The sequence below is a fragment of the Mastigoproctus giganteus genome, chromosome 2 (assembly GCF_048544385.1).
Source record: "Mastigoproctus giganteus isolate SK-2022 chromosome 2, ASM4854438v1, whole genome shotgun sequence".
In the NCBI taxonomy this organism is placed as follows: Eukaryota; Metazoa; Arthropoda; class Arachnida; order Uropygi; family Thelyphonidae; genus Mastigoproctus; species Mastigoproctus giganteus.
In genome coordinates, this window is record NC_143576.1 from 46,201,375 (window position 1) to 46,221,101 (window position 19,727).

Here is a 19,727-nt window from a genome sequence, read left to right on the forward strand (position 1 = left end):
GATCTCCCCATAGCGGACTGCGGGAGAGCTCACGGCCCTTTTTCTATGAACTTTCCTTCCACGTATTGCCTGAATCGTGCGTTTATTTTCTATTTCCGATTCTCTGAATTTTATCAAGGTTTACGTCGCGGTTCTAAACTCTATTTCAAGAATTTTAAGGCACGTGTAAAACTTCTGATGAATTCGGTGTGTGCAGGGGGGGGGGGAATTTGGTAGGCCTTTCGTCTTTTGAGTTTGAGTTTTCAGTTTTGTTCAGTGTCGTGTCGTGTGAAGTGCACAATGTCTTCTCGTAAACATTTAACTTTAAAAGATAAAGTCGAACTCATTAATGCGTATGATCGGCAAAAAAATAGTGTTTGCAATCTTGCTGCAAAATTCAAAATAGGGAAGACGCAGGTAAGCGATATCCTAAAGGGAAAAAAAATGAACTGCTCAAACAATTTTGGCAACACGGAAATGATCAGGTTCAAAAATCATTCCCGAAAACTGTTGGACTTCAAATTAACAATGTTACGTATGAGTGGTTTTGTCGTGCACGTGCTAAAAAAATTCCCATTAATGGGCCTATTATTAGTGAAAAGGCTTTGGAGGTTGCGAAATCTATGGGAGTAAATGAGTTCAAAGCTTCAGTGGGATGGCTAGACAAGTTCAAAACTCGGCATAAAATTTCTTGGAAAACCGTAAGTGGTGAAGATGGATCTGTTGATACTGGCGTTGCAACAGAGTGGACCATCAAATTGGAAGATTTATGTCGTGATTTTGAAGCTAAGGATATTTTACAACTGTGACGAAACATGGTTGTTTTTTAAAGCTCTTCCTGAAAAAACAATGAGTCTAAAAACGAAAAGTGCCAGGGCGGAAAAATTTCTAAGGAACGCTTGACTGTACTATTGTGTACAAATATGATGGGAGACTTTGAACAACCTCTTGTTATAGGAAAACCACAAAATCCTTGTTGTTTCAAGGGCATAAAGTTGAATCTTTTGAATGTTGACTGGAAGTCTAATAAAAAAGCGTGGATGACACGAGATATCATGAGCGAATGGATAAGTCACTTTAACCAAAACTTGATTCGTCAAAACAGAAAAATTATTCTTTTCATGGATAATGCTGCATCTCACCCGCACATTGAATTGTCCAATTCAAATTGTTTTTCTGCCACCAAACACATCTGCAGAGTGTCAGCCCTTGGATCAAGGGATAATAAAAAATTTTAAACTTCACTACAGAAAACGTGTTTTAAGACATCTCATTGCAAACATGAACGATGTAACATGTGCGAGTGACCTTGCAAAGAAAATCAGCATCCTAGATGCGATTCAGTGGATTTCCTTTTCAGTAAATGCAATTAGAAAACAAACTGTTGTGAACTGTTTTGTAAAGTCTGGCTTCTCAAACGCAAAAATTGAAGTTGTGAACAGCAATGTGGAGCACCAAGAAGAACGAGAACTTCAACATCTATTGATAATGTACGATACTTCAGCTACAAGTGACCCTGCTACAAAGATATAGACTCGAACCTCACTACAGAAGATGGTGCTCTAGATATCAACAACATTATCATCGATATTGTTCAAGAAGTTCCTCATGAGGATGAAGAAATGGAAGGAGGTCATTCTGTCGAAGAACATATTAACGACGAACCACCGATGAAAATAGAAGAAGCGCTCATACAAATCAATCGTTTAAAAATGTTTTTCGCCGCTGAAGAAGATACTGAAGGACTTTCGATGGTTTCTTCACTCCAAACAAATGTTAAAAACAAAATTATCAGCCGGAAGAAGGTGCAGAAGAAAATATGTGATTACTGTATGTATTTTTCTTAAGATAAAGATAATAATAATATGCATAGCACAATTGTATGTATATTATTTACAAAAATATTGTGCAAAATCTGTATGTAATTTAATTTAATTTTACATTAAACGTTTAACGATTTTTCTTTATCTCTTGTGTATGTAATTGTATATTATTTACAAAAATATTGTTCAAAATCTGTATATATTTTAATTTAATTTTACATTAAACGTTTAACGATTTTTCTTTCTTTCTTTTTTTTTTTTTATTCCCTCAGACTTCTTGTTAGCGGACACTTCTCTCTAACGGAGAGATTTTCGTTCCCCATGGCTGTCCGTTAAAGGGGTTTCACTCTGTGTGTATATATATATACACACACACACACACACATTTAATTTTCTTATTATTATTATTATTATTTATTTTTTTTGTTTTATTTGTTTATTTGTTTTTTAGGAGCATTAACAGCTAAGGCCATATTGCTTCGGGGATATGCGGTGGTCATTCCTTGACCTTTTCGCATCCTCTGTATTTGGTGGTCATGGGCTCGAACCCTGGTCTAATCAAGGAGTGTGTGCTATGCACTGCTGCTCCTGTCCACCTGGCTATGGAGGCGCCTTATTATTATTTTTTTATTACTATTATTTTATTTTTAATTTTTAATTTAATTTAATTTTTTAATTTAAATAATATGAAATTAAATTAAAAATATTTAACTATTTTTCTTCATTCTTCTAAGGATATTATATGATTTTTGTAATTTTGGCATATGAGGAATATAGTAGCAATATTTTATTAGGCATTCCCGAATTACGTAAAACTCAAATTACGTAAGAAATCCTGGAACGCAACTCTTACATATGTTGGGGACTTACTGTACTGTTTTATTTATGTAATTTATAGATGTAATATTAACAGTCCATCAAATTATATTAATCGTGCCTCAATTTCTCTATATGTATCGTTAGATATTACAACAATCAACCTTTTCCACAGTAAAGGTATAACTGATGCAAAAGTCTCTGTCAATAAACAAGTTAATTCTATGTGCTCTGGTAATACGCCTTCAGAAGCAATGCCAAAAAAAAAAGTAAGCATATTAATATGAAATTAAATTTACTTTTTTCATTGATTTGTGCACCTTCATTTAATGATTACTATAATAACACTTACAAATTGTAGCCTTCATGAGGCATAAGTGAAAAATGTTGTTCCTGTTTAAAAATCGTACAGTAAAACCTGAATTTAGAAGCTTATATTGGAGTAAGGCATGAACTAAATTTGATTGTCCTTTAAACTCAAAAATAAATACCTATCGTCTTCAAAACTTAACCAGACTATATGAAAAGTGCTCTACTGTGAAATAATAAACATTAATATTTTAATGTAATTTACTACACATTTCTGGTTATTAGTAAAAGAGCTTTAAATTTTACTGTATCATGCAGTGGAAGCTGAATGAAGCTTGTTCAGCTTCCACTGCTTATTGTTTGGAATAAGAACAGCTCCTGAGTACCTTAACTGGATGGTTCAGATGTTAATCAGACTGATAGAAAGTGATGAGAATACCCCAGCTCCCTGGCACTCTGCTTATTTTATTATTTTAATAATTAAAATAAGCAGAGTACTAGGTAGTCAGGATTATTATGAAATTGTAAATTATAAAAATTATAATTATAAGAATAATTAATATAATTATTTTTGTAATGTTAATACAGTACATTCCAGTTATTTGGGACACATCTGGACTAGTGCATTTTGGCCCGATTAAGCGGCTGCCCCGATTATCCAAAGTTTCATGCAAATAGTTAAAAATACAATGTACCCCCCTTTACAATTAGATCACTGTACAATCAAATTACGTTACAACGAACTCACTATAGTAAAGTACCGTTCATTATACGATGTGTAGTAAGCGCCGGTCATTGTGATCACGTTTGTGAATTGAATTTTAATTCTATTGAACAGCGATTCTAATTAGCAAAAATAGGAGGAAAATTATCCCAAGGCTATAAAAGTAAAGATATATTAAGCACAAATTTACCTTTTTTACCTTACCAATTAAAAAATTAAATGATACATGAAAATCGGAAGAATATACGTGATAATCAGAATAATTAATATGTACTGTAATATGTACATGCGAACTAGTTGACATTTCTGTTCACTGACATTTGTGGGTGGGGGTTAAAATTTTAAACAGTAAAAAGATAAGCAATCAATAACAAAGAACACGGCACACACAAATTGCAAGGAACACGATATGTGCAAGTGAGTACGGAGTAATGAGTTACAAAGCTTTAAAAATAGGAATGACGAGAAGATCTGAAAATTTATTTTTTTATTATGATTGAAGATTTCATGGAAGTGGAAACTCATTTTACCTTAATAACCCACAGAATTCCATCTGTCGGTATTATAGCAAATTCAGTAATATCGAGTTTACTGCCCATTTAAGATAGATTTCACTAACAGAAAAGCCTAATAAACAGGCGACTGCTAATTGTTTTATGGTTGTAACCTCCAGAATTTTGACCGAACCACATGGTACCATCGGAGACAATCGTAGGGTAATCTTCAGTGCTGCAGTCTCCTGCCCTGATTAAACGGCATGCTGTCCCAATTAAGCGAAGTAAACCCTGGCTATTTTCTCAATTGGTTTCTGTTTTTTAAGATTTTCCCCAAATAAGCGGCTGCCCCGATTAACTGGTGGCTCAAATAACTGGAATCCACTGTATTATAAATAATTTATTATTATTTTTAATATTATAATTTTAATACTAAAATTATATAATTGAAATGTTTTAATCGATTGAAAATTCCATCAGACTTGAACAATTATGCCACCATATGGATGACATCTGTTATTTCTGAAATAAATTAAGATCTGTTAAGTTTGAGCCTGTTGTATAAATGGTATTAAAAAAGCCTCAACATTCAAGTCACTTTTTTAGTTCAGTTTTTGTTTTTTGGTAAGGACGTAGCAAGTCAAATACTGCCCCCCCCCCACTCTTTCGTGCTATGGGGCATTTGAGTGGCCGCCTCTATGGTGGAAAAGAGACATGGATAAAAAAGAACAAATTCTTGAAACACTACTCATCAATAAGCAGAACTTAACACCCTTGAATGACTTAAAAGGGACTCCATTTACCTAACCTAACTGAGACCACAGTTGACCTCTCTTTATGCCTGCTAATGATATATCCTCAACTGGAGTGGGCAGTTCATAGTGACCCACTGAATAGTGACCATTTCTCAGAAAATTATTTTAAAGAAGTCAACCAGAAGGGACTCCAAAATGGAAATTAGACAATGTAAACTGAAAGTTGCAAGCAGCTATCCATACTATAAAAGCAACAAATTTAAAGGTATCCATTGACTCTGCAGTGAATTCTGTAACAGACAACTCCTTCAAGAATTAACTATACCCAAAACTGCAACAAAATTCTCCACACATCCAAAACCATGTATGTATAGCAAACTGCAAGAAAGTCACAGCATGGGATATTTTTGAAAGAATCCTACTACAACCAACATGGCTCAGCAGAAAAAGGCAAGAGCAAAATTTTGTCAGACACATTACTAAGAAAACTAAAAAAGATTTGTGGATTCGGTTTGCATTCACAATTATAAAAAAACTGGATGTCAGGTTAGTTTGGAACAAAATTAGCAACAGGTATCAGGAATCTCACCTTTCATCAAATGGAATGGATATAATGTGGCTAAACCAGAAGGCATGGCAAATACTTTTGGTAGAACCTTAGCAAAGATATCAGCTAGATCCTGTGTATCAGTATTTCAAAAATTATAAGGCACATATCAATCTGCTAAGTGGCCTGGTATGTGAAGTCACGTTCTTTTTGCACTTGTGTTTGTTATACTAAGTGGTTTTTTTTTTTTAACTCTACATTAATTAATTATGCTGTGCCTGATGCTGGATTGCTTGATGCCTGACTGCTTCTTTATAAATGTTGTTTGTAAAGTAAATTTTTTTTAACCTTAATTTCTGCATCAATTCTTGAAACACTTCACTGACCAGTGTGTATTTGTTGCCTTTCTTCTCTGCAACTGCTTTCTTTCTTTCGCCACTCTGAACCTTGACATTGACAAATGAGTGCTTGGGGCAGTGACTTACTTTCTTCTTGGTGTGAGAAACAGTGACATTGCCTTTCAAGCATTGTTACTGTTTCTCACAGAAAAACTGGCAAGGTTTAATTTTCAGAGACAAAAAGACTAGTACAATAGGTTAGGAATTTACTTGCTTCTGTTGTAGTGAATTCCAACCCCCTCCCCCCTTCTTTTCTGATTGGCTGCTGAAGCCTAACATATTTTCTAACTTTTGTCAGTTCAACATAGCTTTAACTTGAATATTGAACTTGAAAAGAATAACGTTGCTATATAAATATCTTGTCATTGAACAACTCTGAAAAGTTTTCTTAAAGGCAGTACATTTATTTGAAGAATTAATTTGATTTTATTGTTAAAAAGGTTTTTCTTGATTTAAATTTACTTAAAACTGATCCCGATAATAATGATACTTCTAGTTTCTTCTGATAACACAACTGCTTCTAATGCACAACCTTGCAACCTTCTGGAGAGGTTGGGATCTTCAGAAATTGAGTTATTAAATTCTCAGTCTGACACCTGTGCCTCACTTGCCTTCAACACCTGATAACTGTGCTTGCTTCTGCTACACATCCTCAACTTGATGTTTCTATATGTGCTGATTCCACTTATGGCACTTCTATGTGGCAATCTACTGCATTCTCATGGAGTGCTGATCTCACCATTTCTTCTGAAAGTAGAGTTCCCAAAAAGGTCCACCCATATTCTTTGTGCATTTTCCACCTAAGGAGGCACAAATCTATTGCATAAGGATCTTGAGGATTATTTGTTTAAAGAATCCAACAAAGTGATTAAACAAGTGTTTAAAAAGGTTCTTTGGTACTGGGCCAGCCTTGAACATGCTTTAAATAAACTTCTCTTAGAGAATGCAAAGCTTCAGACTGAACTTTAAGAAAATAAAAATCATGTCTCTCTTCCTGAACCTTCTGTTTCCACCACCCTGACTTATGCTCAAGTACTACATGGTTCACCTAGTTCTCCAGCACCTGTATTAAAGGCCATCTCTTCCTCAGCAGCCGCAATTGCAACTAAGTCTGCTCAACAGAATATTACTATTTTAAAGGCAGGAGAAAACTCTAATGTGGGTACCAGCCAAGCTGTTAAATCAGAGGTGATCAAGACAGTGAAGGACATTGAAATAAATGCTATGAGACTTACTCGTAATAAGGTTGTTGTTATAGAAACTGACTCTGAGGCTGATACAGAAAAGATTACATCCCTACCAGCTTGGTCTAAAGTGTGGATCTCCTCATCATCCCCTAAAATATTTGACTCAGCCTAATTATTTTTTATGTGGAGAAGGACTTATCCTAAGAAGAGTTTCTTGAAGATCTTGACTTTTCAATTTACCACTAAGTCTATATCCAAAAGTAATGTACGTTGGGTCATTGGTATTTCCCCTCGGCTATGTAAATTAAAATTCAAGTTACAGCATCTCTGTGGTGGTGATAAAATGTTACACTTGTCTAGGCTTTGGTCACACCACTACTACATGTCAACACGAGTCCCCCACTTGTGGGTCACTGCTTCTGGCGAGGCCATGTGTTTAACGAATTCCCAAATAAATTTGAACCTCCAGTATGCACAAATTGTAAATCAAGAAAGGATATCACTTCTGACTTGCATGTCCTTCAACTTAATGTACACAAATCTTGTCTAGTTGCAGATGAAGTTCAGCATCTGGATATTTGGATCTTCCCTCTGTCCATGCATGTAGTTCAGCCTGATCATGCTGAGCCACACTCTACATCTGTTATAACAAATGCTAGACCAAATGTTATCAAATTTAATAGCCTTACCACACAACAAGCTGTCCGCATTCGTGTTTCGACTCCTAGCATTTCTTATTTTTTAGTTTCTTTATATTGTCCACCTACTTCTGATATTACTTTTTATCTTAAATACCTTGATAATGTTATTGCTATTGTTGGTTCCACAACCCTTTTCATCATGTCAGATGTTATTGCAAAGTCTGTATTTTGGTTTTTATCTTCTTCTGACACTTGAGTACTGTGTACGGGTCTGGAGGCCTCATTTTAGGAAGGATGTCGATTTGCTTGAGCATGTACAGAGAAGGGCAACAAGATTGGTGAGGGGAATGAAGGGATCCTCTTACCAAGAGAGGCTTAAGTTCTGCAAATTGCAGTGGCTTGAGACTAGGCACCTGCACGGTGATCTGATTGAGGCCTTGAATGAGTTGAGCACGCTGAATTCTGATGGGATCCTTCCACTTGTTCAGATTACGAACCTAAGGGGGCATAAATTCAAATTAAGGAAGAACAGACGTAGAATAGATGTGCGGAAATTTGCCTTTAGCCAGTGGGTGGTTAATTGCTGGAACAAACTTCCATCTGTCATTGTGGAAGTTGATAGATTGAATAAATTTAAGGAGGAACTGGGCAGGCATTTGGAGGGAATGGTGTGATTTTTTTTTTTTTTTTTTTTGGCTGATGCTGCATAAGCTCATACACTTGCTTTCTTGTATCACATGCCACTGCTACTACTAAAGGCAAACCTATTGAAGAATTCTTACTCTCTCATCACTTTGTTACTCTCAACCAGCCTAACATTCCTTTAACCTTCGACTCTACATCTAAAGAGAGCAGGCGCCTCCGTAGCCAGGTGGGAAGGAGCAGCAGTGCGTAGCACACGCTTCTTGATTAGACCGGGGTTCGAGCCCGTCACCACCAAATACGGAGGATGCGGAAAGGTCATTCAGGGAATGACCACCGCATATCCCGGAGCAATATGGCCTTAGTTGCTAATGCTCCTAAAAACCAAATAACAACAACATCTAAAGAGAGCAATATTGACATAACTGTGACTGCATATTCTAATGCTTCCACTCTCTGATTGGTCTGTTAACTGTGGCATTTGCACTCGTGTTCACAGAGCTATTGCCTTTGTGATTAAGTCTTCCTTTCCAGGTACTTCCTCTGCGAGAACTTTGCCACTTTTCCCTTAAACGTCTCGATTATGGTCTCGTTTTGGTGATTCTCTTCAATTCTCATTCTCAGATTCTATATAAATGCCAAAAGTATGGCCACTCTCAAACGACATGCAGAGGGAACCCAGTTTGTCCCAACTGGGATCCTCCGATCACATTCAAAGTGATTGTTTGGTGAAAGAAATGATATGTCCCAACTGCAAAGGCAACCATCCTGCCTACTCTAAGACATGTGAGAGGTGGAAAACAGAGAAAAAAATTGCAAAATATAAAGTTGAAAACAGAGTTAGTTATCAGGAGGCAAGAAAATTAATTGCACCAAGTATACCTAACCATACCTATGCCAATATTCCAAAAAAATATCAAACCATTGCCACACAAACTGATGTTACCATTCCTTCAAACACTTCAATCTCTGACTGGGCTCGGGCTGTCCTCTCTCAGCAACAGTCCAGTGCCGGTAAGCACTCAGACCAAGCAAATAATATGCCTCTCACAATACCAGCAAAATCTCACTCTCTGCCAGTGAATGCCACTATTAAAAATAATGATGGTTTGACTTCAAAAAAGATTATTCAGGATACATTGATGGAGGCAGAGTACCCATCCAAACAGGAAGATCTGATTCTGGAAATATTTGCAGAAGAAGAGATGGACACAGGTCGCCCTTCCTTTCCAAAAAGAGAAAAACCGAAACCGAAGACAGTCATGTCAGGTACAGCTTCTTCTTCTTCTAAATTCAAGTAATGCCTTGCATTTTGCAGTAGAATTGCAGAGGCTTTTGTGGCAACATCGACGACATTCAAAACTTAATTAATCGCTACTCTCCAGTTTGTTTCTGCCTGCAAGAAACCTATTTAACTCCTCAAATCTCCATTTTCATAAAAAACTATTCAATCTATAGAAGAAATCGGAATACATCCGATTCTGCTCGTGGTGGTGTAGCCATCTTGATTAGCTCAAAAATTCCGGCTAGACAAATCGCTCTTCGAACCCAAATCGAAGCCGTTGCTGTGCGTCTGATTACTCAGATCGCGTTAACAATTGTTTCAGTTTATCTCGCGCAAAATCATACTTTCTCTTACAATGACCTTGAAGAACTTTTAAGACGGCTACCCTCCCCTGTCTGCTTGCTAGGGGATTTCAACGGCCACCATCCTCTATGGGGATCATCTAAATTAGACAGACGCGGCCGAATGATCGAAACTTTACTAGAAAAACAAAACCTCACTCTTCTTAATAGTGGCTCGCACACCCGTATACAGTTACCTACTGGACAGACTTCCGCAATTGACCTATCGGTTTGCTCCCCGATTGTTTTTCAGTCATGCAATGGTCCGCTCTGGATGATCCCACGGGCAGTGATCATTTTCCAATTGTTTGTAATCTGTTGACTACACAACCACCATTACAACAGCCCTGCAGGAAATGGAAATTCTCTAAAGCCAATTGGGCCAAATTTCAGTCAGCAATCACTCTTGACAAAAAAAACTATTCAACTACAGCCGATAGATGAAGTTACTGATTATATTACATCCTGTCTTTTAGTTGCAGCTAAGTATTCAACTCCATTATCAAATCCCCTGTCCCGACGGCATTTCAACTACTGGTGGAACGAAGAGTGCACAAAAGCAAAGAAGGAAAAAAATAAAGCATTTAATTTATTCCGTTGATCTCCAACCACAGCTAATCTAATTAGCTACAAGAAACTAAGGACAAACGTGCGTTACATTCAAAAGCAGGCCAAGAAAGATTCTTGGACTAGATTCGCATCAACTATCAATAGAAACACTGACTCCAGACTAATATGAAAAAATTAGGCAGCTTTCTGGGAAGTTTCCAACTGTTCCTTCCCCAATTCTCTCCTGCAGTGGGCAAGAACTCTCTACTCCTCTAGATATAGCCAATGACTTTGGCAAAACCTTTGTCCAAATATCGGCTGCATCAAACTACACTCCAAAATTACAGAAAATTAAGGCCGCCACCAAACAGAGACCTATCAACTTTCGAACCTCACTATCACTTCCATATAATCAGCCTCTGCAATATTGTGAACTTTTACAGGCCATCAGAACAACACGAAACAGTGCCTCTGGGCCAGATGGCATATATTATGTCATGCTGCAGCATCTCGATGACAAAAAATTACAACTGCTTCTAGGGCGCCTCCATAGCCAGGTGGGAAGGAGCAGTAGTGTGTATCATATGCTTCTTGATTAGACCGGGGTTCGAGCCCGTCACCACCAAATACGGAAGATGCGGAAAGGTCAGGGAATGACCACCACATCCCGGAGAAATATGGCCTTAGTTGCTAATGCTCCCAAAAACCAAAACAACAACTGCTTCTAGTTTTTTTTTTAACCAGATCTTCCTGGAAAATATTTATCCAACCTCTTGGCACCATGCTACAGTTTTGGTGTTTTTGAAACCTGGAAAAGATCCTCCCCAGTCCTAATAGTTACAGACCAATATCTCTGTCAAGTTTCCTTGGTAAAATTCTTGAAAAAATGATCCACAGTCGACACACCTGGATCATTGAAACTCAACATCTACTGAGTAATTGTCAACATGGCTTTCGCAAAAACAGGTCCTCCCTAGATCTGATGATCAAGGCGGAATCTGAAATTCGCAATGCCTTTGTGAAAAATGAACACCTTGTCATGGTCTCCATTGATATAGAGAAGGCATTTGATACCACCTGGCGGTATGGCATTCTCAGTGACCTATATAAACTTGGTCTACAAGGCAACCCTCCCATATTTATTAGGAACTTCCTCAAGAGCCGATCTTTCCAGGTCAAATATCAAAATTCTCTTTCTGCTACATTCTCGCAGGAAGGAGTACCGCGAGGATCAGTTTTAAGTGCAACCCTGTTTGCCCTTAGAATTGATTCCATTACAAAAGAACCCCCAAATACTGTAGAGGCTTACCTTTACACTGACGATCTCTCTATTTCTTGCCATTCTCAAAACATGAGATCTATTGAAAGGCAATTGCAGATGTCCCTCAATAAGGTACAAAAGTGGGCTGAGCTCAATGGATATCGTCTTTCCCAACAGAAAACAGTTGTGATCCACTTTTGCAGTCAACGCAAATTGCATATCCTGAACTTCGGATTTTAAATTCCACCATTCCGAGTGACAGCAATATGAAATTCTTGGGACTAATCCTAGACAGTAAGCTCAACTTCTTTGAGCATGTTAAATTAATACGTACTGCCTGTCTTAAAAAGATCGATATGCTAAGAGCTTTATCTGCCCTCTCTTGGGGAGCAGATCGTACAACTTTGCCGCTCTTATATAGAGCACTGATTAGATCCCGTTTAGATTATGGTGCTCCAGTTTATGATTCTGCCCGAAGGAGTGTGCTACGCTGGCTGGATCCTATTCAACACAATGCACTGCGGATTGCAATTGGTGCATACAGGACATCTCCAACTCAGAGTCTATACATTGAAGCTCATGAGCCCCATTTGCATCTTCGTAGAAAAATGTTATTACTTAAATATGCAGCCAAAATACAGACTTGCTCTTCTCATCCTATTCAGCCATGCCTTTTTATTCAACCACTATTCAATCTCTACAGAAATAAACCAAGTAAAATACGACCAGCTGGTCTACGACTTCTTGAAATATCACAGAATTGGAATGTTCCTCTCCACAATAGGCAACGGATAAAGAATTACTCTCATCCACCATGGACCACCTTTCCACAACTGACCTTTGATACCTATTTTCTTCAATGGGGAAAGAATCGTCTACCGGCACTGACTGTGCAACAACTCCATGCTAGCCATATTCAAACCTATGCTGACTTCTTGCCGATATATACAATGGTTCCAAATCTCTTTCAACTATAGGAGCAGCAGCAGTGTTTCCCTCTGATATCATATCAGCTTCTCTTCCACCTGAGTATAGCAACTTTTCAGCAGAACTGTATGCAATACAATTAGCTCTAGAAAATTTGACTCTACATCCATCTGCAAAATATATAGTTTACACTGACTCTCTCAGCTCAATTAGAGCAATGCAGAATCCCTCTCAAAAGAATCACCATATTTTAATGAAAATCAGGAGTTTGTTATTGCAGATTTATCATCGTCAACAACTAGTGAAGTTTTGCTGGATTCCAGCATGTTCAGGCATAAAAGGGAATGAAGTGGCCAATATATCTGCCAAAAGTCCAAGTTTAGACCTAACCTCTGTCCCTATTCCAGTGCCCGATTATAATATTAGTTCCATTTATTGGTTTTTTAAAAAATTGCGATGATACTTATTCTTCATATTCTCAATTATAGATTATTCCATTTTCAATATTGGAATATTACAAATATAAATCTCAATATATATAATGGTATGAAAATAAGATCGTAATACTGAACATACTTGTTAAGATACAAAGAATTATCTGTAATTATAATATTTTTTTGATGGGGGTAGAAGATGATCTGGTAGTTCCCCAGGTAAATCATACCCATCTAATTTCACATTAACCAGATGCAAGGAAAATTCATCGGAATCAAGCATACCATCCTTATCAATATCAGAAAGTTTCCATATTTTACCTAATACAGAATTTGGTAGTTTTGATTTGACCATTTCTGATTTCGCCACTGCCCCACTTATTTTTCCATCCACAGGATTCAACCTGTTGAATATATCATCATATTTTTCCTGATCTTTGGAAACAAGCAGCATGCCATGCACAGTGGACTGAGTTATGGCATACCCAAATGAATAACAAACTTTTCCAGCTGAAACAATACCCAAAGTTCTGGCACTCCAGCAATCAGACAGTACAGCGGGAAGAAGTGGTACTCACACGAATGAGAATAGGACACACCCATCTGACTCACCTCCATCTACTAATGGGCGATGATCCTCCTCAGTGTCCACACTGCTTAGAACATCTAACAGTCAAACACATTCTGATTGACTATCCACAATATCAACAACATCGAGCTTGAATACTTCAAAATCTGGCTAATCGTCGAGAACCATTGACATTACATCATATCATAGGAGAAGACACAAACGTGAACGAACTTTTCTGCTTTTTAAAACAAATTGGTGTGTATCATCTTTTATGAATAGGTTTCAGAACTGAAATTAATTTAAACTGGCTTCGTTATTAATTATTTTCTAATATTCCTACGAATAGGCATACTATAGCCATAGCAGCTAATGCGCCAATAAACCACCATACCACACACACACTCTCTCAGGTTCTATGATGAATACTATCATTAATTATTCTGCATCTGGCTATGCATTGTATGTTCAAGGCCTGCTCTTGTGTTGCTAAGAAGAAAGTGCTGACTAAACATCCAACACTGTGGTGGATCATGACTTGACCATCTTATGCTGTCATGTTTTTCGTGCTTGCCAGTCCTTCCAGTGACCTTGTACAAGCTGGCCAACTGCAGATTTTGAGTAGCTTAAAAATGAATATTGCAACCTCCAGAGGTGATATGTCAAGGCCATAAAAGACAGTAAAAGATCAACTTGGAGAACATTTGTTTTAACTGCAAGTAATTCTAACCTTTGGGGCCTGGTTCATTGTCTCTTTAGAAACAAGGTTCACCCTCCAGAAATTTACGAGTCTGTTGACTTTCACAATACCGAAACTCTGACTTGGACTAGCACTATCAGTGCCATACTTGATGTACTTCTTCCTTCAGATGGCCTCTGCTGTGACCTTCCTATTCATCAACAAATTAGATCTCTCAGCAGGGCCTATGTTACTTCTGAATCCACTTGTGGCTTCAGCCAGGCAGAGTTTGATTCAACAATCTCTAAAATCAATAATAATAGTTGTCCTGTACTTGATAACCTTGAGGGGATTTTTATCAAGTGACTACACAAACTCTGTTCATCTGTCTTTGTTACACTCTAAAATAAATGTTTGAATGAGGCAACTTTTCTGTCTTTTGGAAGACAGCATTGTTAAAATTAATTTCCAAATCTGGTACTCCTACTTCTGCTAAGCCCTATCGTCCTATTGTGTTATTGTCCAACTTGGGTAAAACCCTTTAGTGACTTATTGCTGCCTGTCTAGATTGGCTTTTCACTGAATGCTCTTTAAAGTACTCTGACCACTGTGGTTATTGTGGGTGAAACTGAGGAGGTATTGATTGAACTTCTTTCCAGATTAAACAACTGCACATTTAAATTTGCTATGACTATTTCTCTGGAGCTTTTGACTCCCTTTGGTGGAGCTGCTTTTTTGCCCACCCTGAGGTTGCTCAATGCTCCTCACAACTCTACAACTTAACCTGCACCTACTTTCTCCACCATTCTATCCAAGTAATTTCTGGTACTCAGCAACTTAGTCACTCTATCTTTCGAGGATGCCTATAAGGTTCAATGCTTGATCCACTCATCTGGAATTTGGTTCTAGATGAGTAGCTTCTCCGTTCAACTCGCAATGCTTTTTGTCCTTGGCATTTCTTGTTCTTTGAAAGTACTGCCAGTAACATCATGAATGATCTGTGCTCTTGGTCCATTATTGATAAACTTACAATTTCTCCTGACAAGACTAAGTTACTTTATCTTAAGGGCAACTTTAACATTTTCAGGCCTCCAACTGTTAAAATTTTTGGTTGCTCTCTTCATGGTTGACTCACATAAATGTTGGGTTATTATTCTTGATAGTAAGTTAAACTTCCAGAAACATGTTTTGCACCCTCATGATAAAATAGTCAAGTATACTTCTATGCTTGCCCATCTGTCCCATGAATCCTGTGGTATTAACCTCTGGTTTGTACCTATAGTGCTGGTGCCTCGTTTTGGTATACTAAGAAGGTTGCTATCCAAGAGAAACTCTCCAGTATGTGAAGATGTATGCTGTTAATGTTGAATTGCTCCTGTCTCGACAGTTGTGCAGAGGTAAGCAACCTTTAAGTTTTAAAGGTTGCCTACATCTGGACCTCTAAGTTGCTTATTGAGGGTTTTGCTATTATCTTAGACATGCCATTTCCATAGACTTTTTAGACATGATTGTTAATACAACACAGACTAAATGATTAACAGTAACTACAGATAAAGGAGGAAGTGATTCTTGCACTGCTTCTATCGTTATGAGCAGCAGCCTAGAGAGCAAGTTGCTGAAAATTTCAAGAGCCGCTTGGAGTCATCATGGAACAAGTAAATAAATAGGCTGTGTTAGGGTAACTAAGAGTAAGAACAGGATTGCAATGTGTACAGAAAGGATAGACAGGGTACAAAGAGAGGAGGGGTTATGCTGTGAGTTAAGAAACACATAAAATCTAAGAAAGTGCATCTAGTGGATGCACTGTTGCATCAACAGACCCAACAGTGTAATGTTGGGTCTGTTGGTGCGACCTAAACACTGGGAAAGGGAAAATGAGAGTAGGAGTGTGTTATAAGGCCTTACGACTCTGATGAGTAAAACAAACAGTTGTGCAGAGAAATAGTGGGCCAGTAAATCAGAATGTCTTCTAATGTGTTATTTTATCTTTCCAGATATTGACTAGAACTTCTGGGTTAGTCACTCGCAGACTAGCAAGACTTTTGTGGATTTATTGGAGGATTGTTTTCTTCAGCAGCATGTTCGAGGGGCAACCAGAGGGAGTAATACTCTTGATCTGATTATCAGCAGTGATTATTCATGCATTAAGAATTTGCAGATAAATGAATCACTAGGTGACAATAATCACAGTGTACTGATATGGATTTACTTAAAGATGTAACTACTATCAAGGGTAAAGGGGGGGCGGTTGTTTTCATAAAGCTGACTACAGTGGTCTCAGATAGCTTTTAAATTCTATACAGTGGGATCAACTGATGATGTTACCAATGGGGAATTCTAAATGGGCAGCCTTTAGGGACTTAATCTTGGAAGGACTTAATCTACTAAGCTTTTCATACCAACTAAGAAATGCTGTAAGAAAAGGTTCAGGCCTAAATGGATATCAAATGAATTAATTAGGCTTAGGGCAGAGAAGAAAAAAAAAAAGCATGGGATGCATATAAATTATCAGGTGACAGAGATGCTTATGGCAGATATAATCTCAATCTGCTGTCAAGTTTCAAAGGAGATTAGACAAGCGAAAGCAGATTATGAGAAATGTTTGGCAAAGAAAAACAGCAAAGGCTTTTTTATTTATGTAAACTCTGGAAAGAAGGGGACGAATCAAATTGGTCCACTTGATATCAGTGGTTTGACTGTAATGATCATTCTCAGATAGTTGCCAAACAAACTAAATGAGTATTTTGCATCTACATTCACACATGAGGAGTTAGCAGTAGCATTAGTAAGGGGACATGATTCAAAAAAGCAAGCTTATATAGCATCAGCCAAAAAACACACACACGCACGCACACACAAACCCTTCTCATTTCACCCATCCACACGCTCCAAACGTTTGTCTAGTTCTGCTTAAGATATCAACTTCTACAACGACAGATGGAAGTTTGTTCCAGCAATCAACCACCCACTGGCTGAAGGCTAACTTCCGCACAACTATCCTACAACTGTCTTTCCTCAATTTGAATTTATGCCCTCTCAGGCGATTATTCTGAGTAAGAGGAAGAATCCCATCAGCATTGAGCATGCTCAAACCATTCAAGGCTTTATACACCTCAATCAATCAGATCACCACGCAGGTGCCTACTGTCTCGAGACACTGTAATTTGCAAAACTTAAGCCTTTCTTCATAACAGCAACCATTTGTTCCATTCACTAATCTTGTTGCCCTTCTCTGTACTCGTTCTGACAGCTCTACATGCTTCTTAAAATGAGGCCTCCAGACCTGTATACAGTACTCAAGGTGTGGCCTGACATTGTCTTATACAGGGATAAAGAGGTGATAATCACCTCCTTATCCCTGCTACAAAAATTCCTGTATATCATTGACAAGACACCATGAGCTACTCTTGCAGACTGTCTGCACTTCTCAGAAAATTCATATCTGCCTGCACAATTACCCCCAGGTCCTTTTCACTCTCTACCACTGTCAGTGTAGTACCACTCACATCGTGTGCAAACTTGGGCATTAATCCTGATATACCATCATCAATATCATTGATGAGTACAGAAAACAACAATGAACCCAACACTGAATCCTGGGGGACTCCACTAATAACATTAGTCCACGAAGAGCAGTGTCCGTTGATTACCACTCTGTCTTCTGCCACTCAACTATCCCTTTATCCATAGCAGAGTTATTCCAGGAGGGGAATGCCAGAAGTTTATTAATCTGTAACCGGGAGCTGTGTGATTTTGTAATAACTGAGAGCAAAGTGGAGGAGAAATAAAAAGCTCCTGGGGCAGATGGAATCTATCCCGTTATATTGAAGAGGCAGCAAGGGCAGTAAACAAACCTGTAGCCATAACTATGAGAGCATTCTTAGAGTCAGGGGAGGTCCCCATCTACTGGAGATGTGCAAATGTATCCCCAATTCACAAAGGTGTGCCAAGGGTGACAGAAATAATTACAGACCTCCTAGTTTAACTTCTGTTTCGGAGAAAATAATATAGTCACTAGTTAACATAATTAGTTATAGGGTGACAGAAATAATTACAGACCTCTTAGTTTTACTTCTATTCCGGAGAAAATAAAGTAGTTACTGGTTAAAGAGGTGATACAGGATCACCTAGACAAGTCTGCAGTAATAGTTTAGACACAGCATGTGGACTAATGTTATTAGTGGAGTCCCCCAGGGTTCGGTGCCGGGCCCATTGTTGTTTTGTGTATTTATCAATGATATTGATGAAGGGATATCAGGCTTAATGTCCAAGTTTGCAGATGATACAAAGGTTGGCAGGGTTGATGATAACAGTGAAGACAGTATGCTACTGCAACAGGATCTAGAAAAGTTAAGCAGAGTGGCTGAGAAGTGGCAACTGAAGTTTGAAATTGACAAATGCAAAGTGCTGCATATGGGTAGCAGTAACCGAAGAGAAACATACTAACTGTATGGCACCACACTCAGGGAGGTGGAGAATGAAAAACACTTTGGGAGGTAATTATGCAGGTCAGATATGAAGTCCTCTGAGCAGTGCAGAACTGCTGCCAGAACAGGTCATGGAGTTTTGCCAATGATATATAGGAATTTTCCTAACAGAGACCAGAAGGTGATTATCCCTTTGTATAAGGCAATCGTTAGGCCACATCTTGGGTACTGCATACAGGTCTGGAAGCCTCATTTTAGATGTAGAGTTGCTAGAACGAGTACAGAGAAGCTCAACAAGATTGGAGAGAGGAACAAAGGGGCTGTGCTTACGGAGAAAGATCTCCTAAGAAAGATCTCTTTCTTCGTAAGAGATCTCCATAATTCTTTGTAAGAGTTTCATCCAAAGAGATCTCCATTCTATTCACAGATCTTTCCAATTTTGGTACTGGCAGGTTTTATCTCAAACATACATACAAGAAAAGGAAGGAGTCCCACAAGGCTCTGTTCTTTGTGCCACTTGGTTTTTCATACAAATAAACAATACCACAAACTGCATTCCAAATACTGTTGACTCATATCTCTATTCGGATGATCTTACCATATCGTGCCATTCCCAGAATATGAACTATATCGAGAGGCATTTACAAATATAAATAAATAACATTGAATTATGGATGGCACAAAATAGATACAGACTGTCAAACCATAAATCTATAGCCATACATTTCTCAGGTTCGGGAATGGATCCCGAACCTGAGTTGCACTTGGCGAATCACTCTCTACCAATCATGAACAGTATTCGCTTCCTAGGGCTAATTTTTGATAAGAAGTTAAACTTCCAGCACATCAAATATCTAATAACAACTTGCACAAAGAAAATGAATATACTCTGGGTCATTTACAGTACATCGTGGGGTGCTGATCATTTTAACCTGCTCCAA

The 19,727-nt window shown here is 38.0% G+C and overlaps 1 protein-coding gene across 4 annotated transcripts in view; it reads left to right on the top strand.

Moving 5' to 3' along the window:
* The window catches only part of FAM21 (Family with sequence similarity 21), a 1,354,861-nt gene that overhangs the window by 758,389 nt on the left and 576,745 nt on the right, over window positions 1–19,727 (top strand). For all 4 annotated transcript variants that reach the window (XM_090388854.1, XM_090388862.1, XM_090388870.1 and 1 more), the window contains exon 14: window positions 2,766–2,887. In XM_090388854.1, coding sequence (XP_090244980.1) covers window positions 2,766–2,887 — 122 coding nt within the window. The remainder of the gene's footprint in view (window positions 1–2,765; window positions 2,888–19,727) is intronic.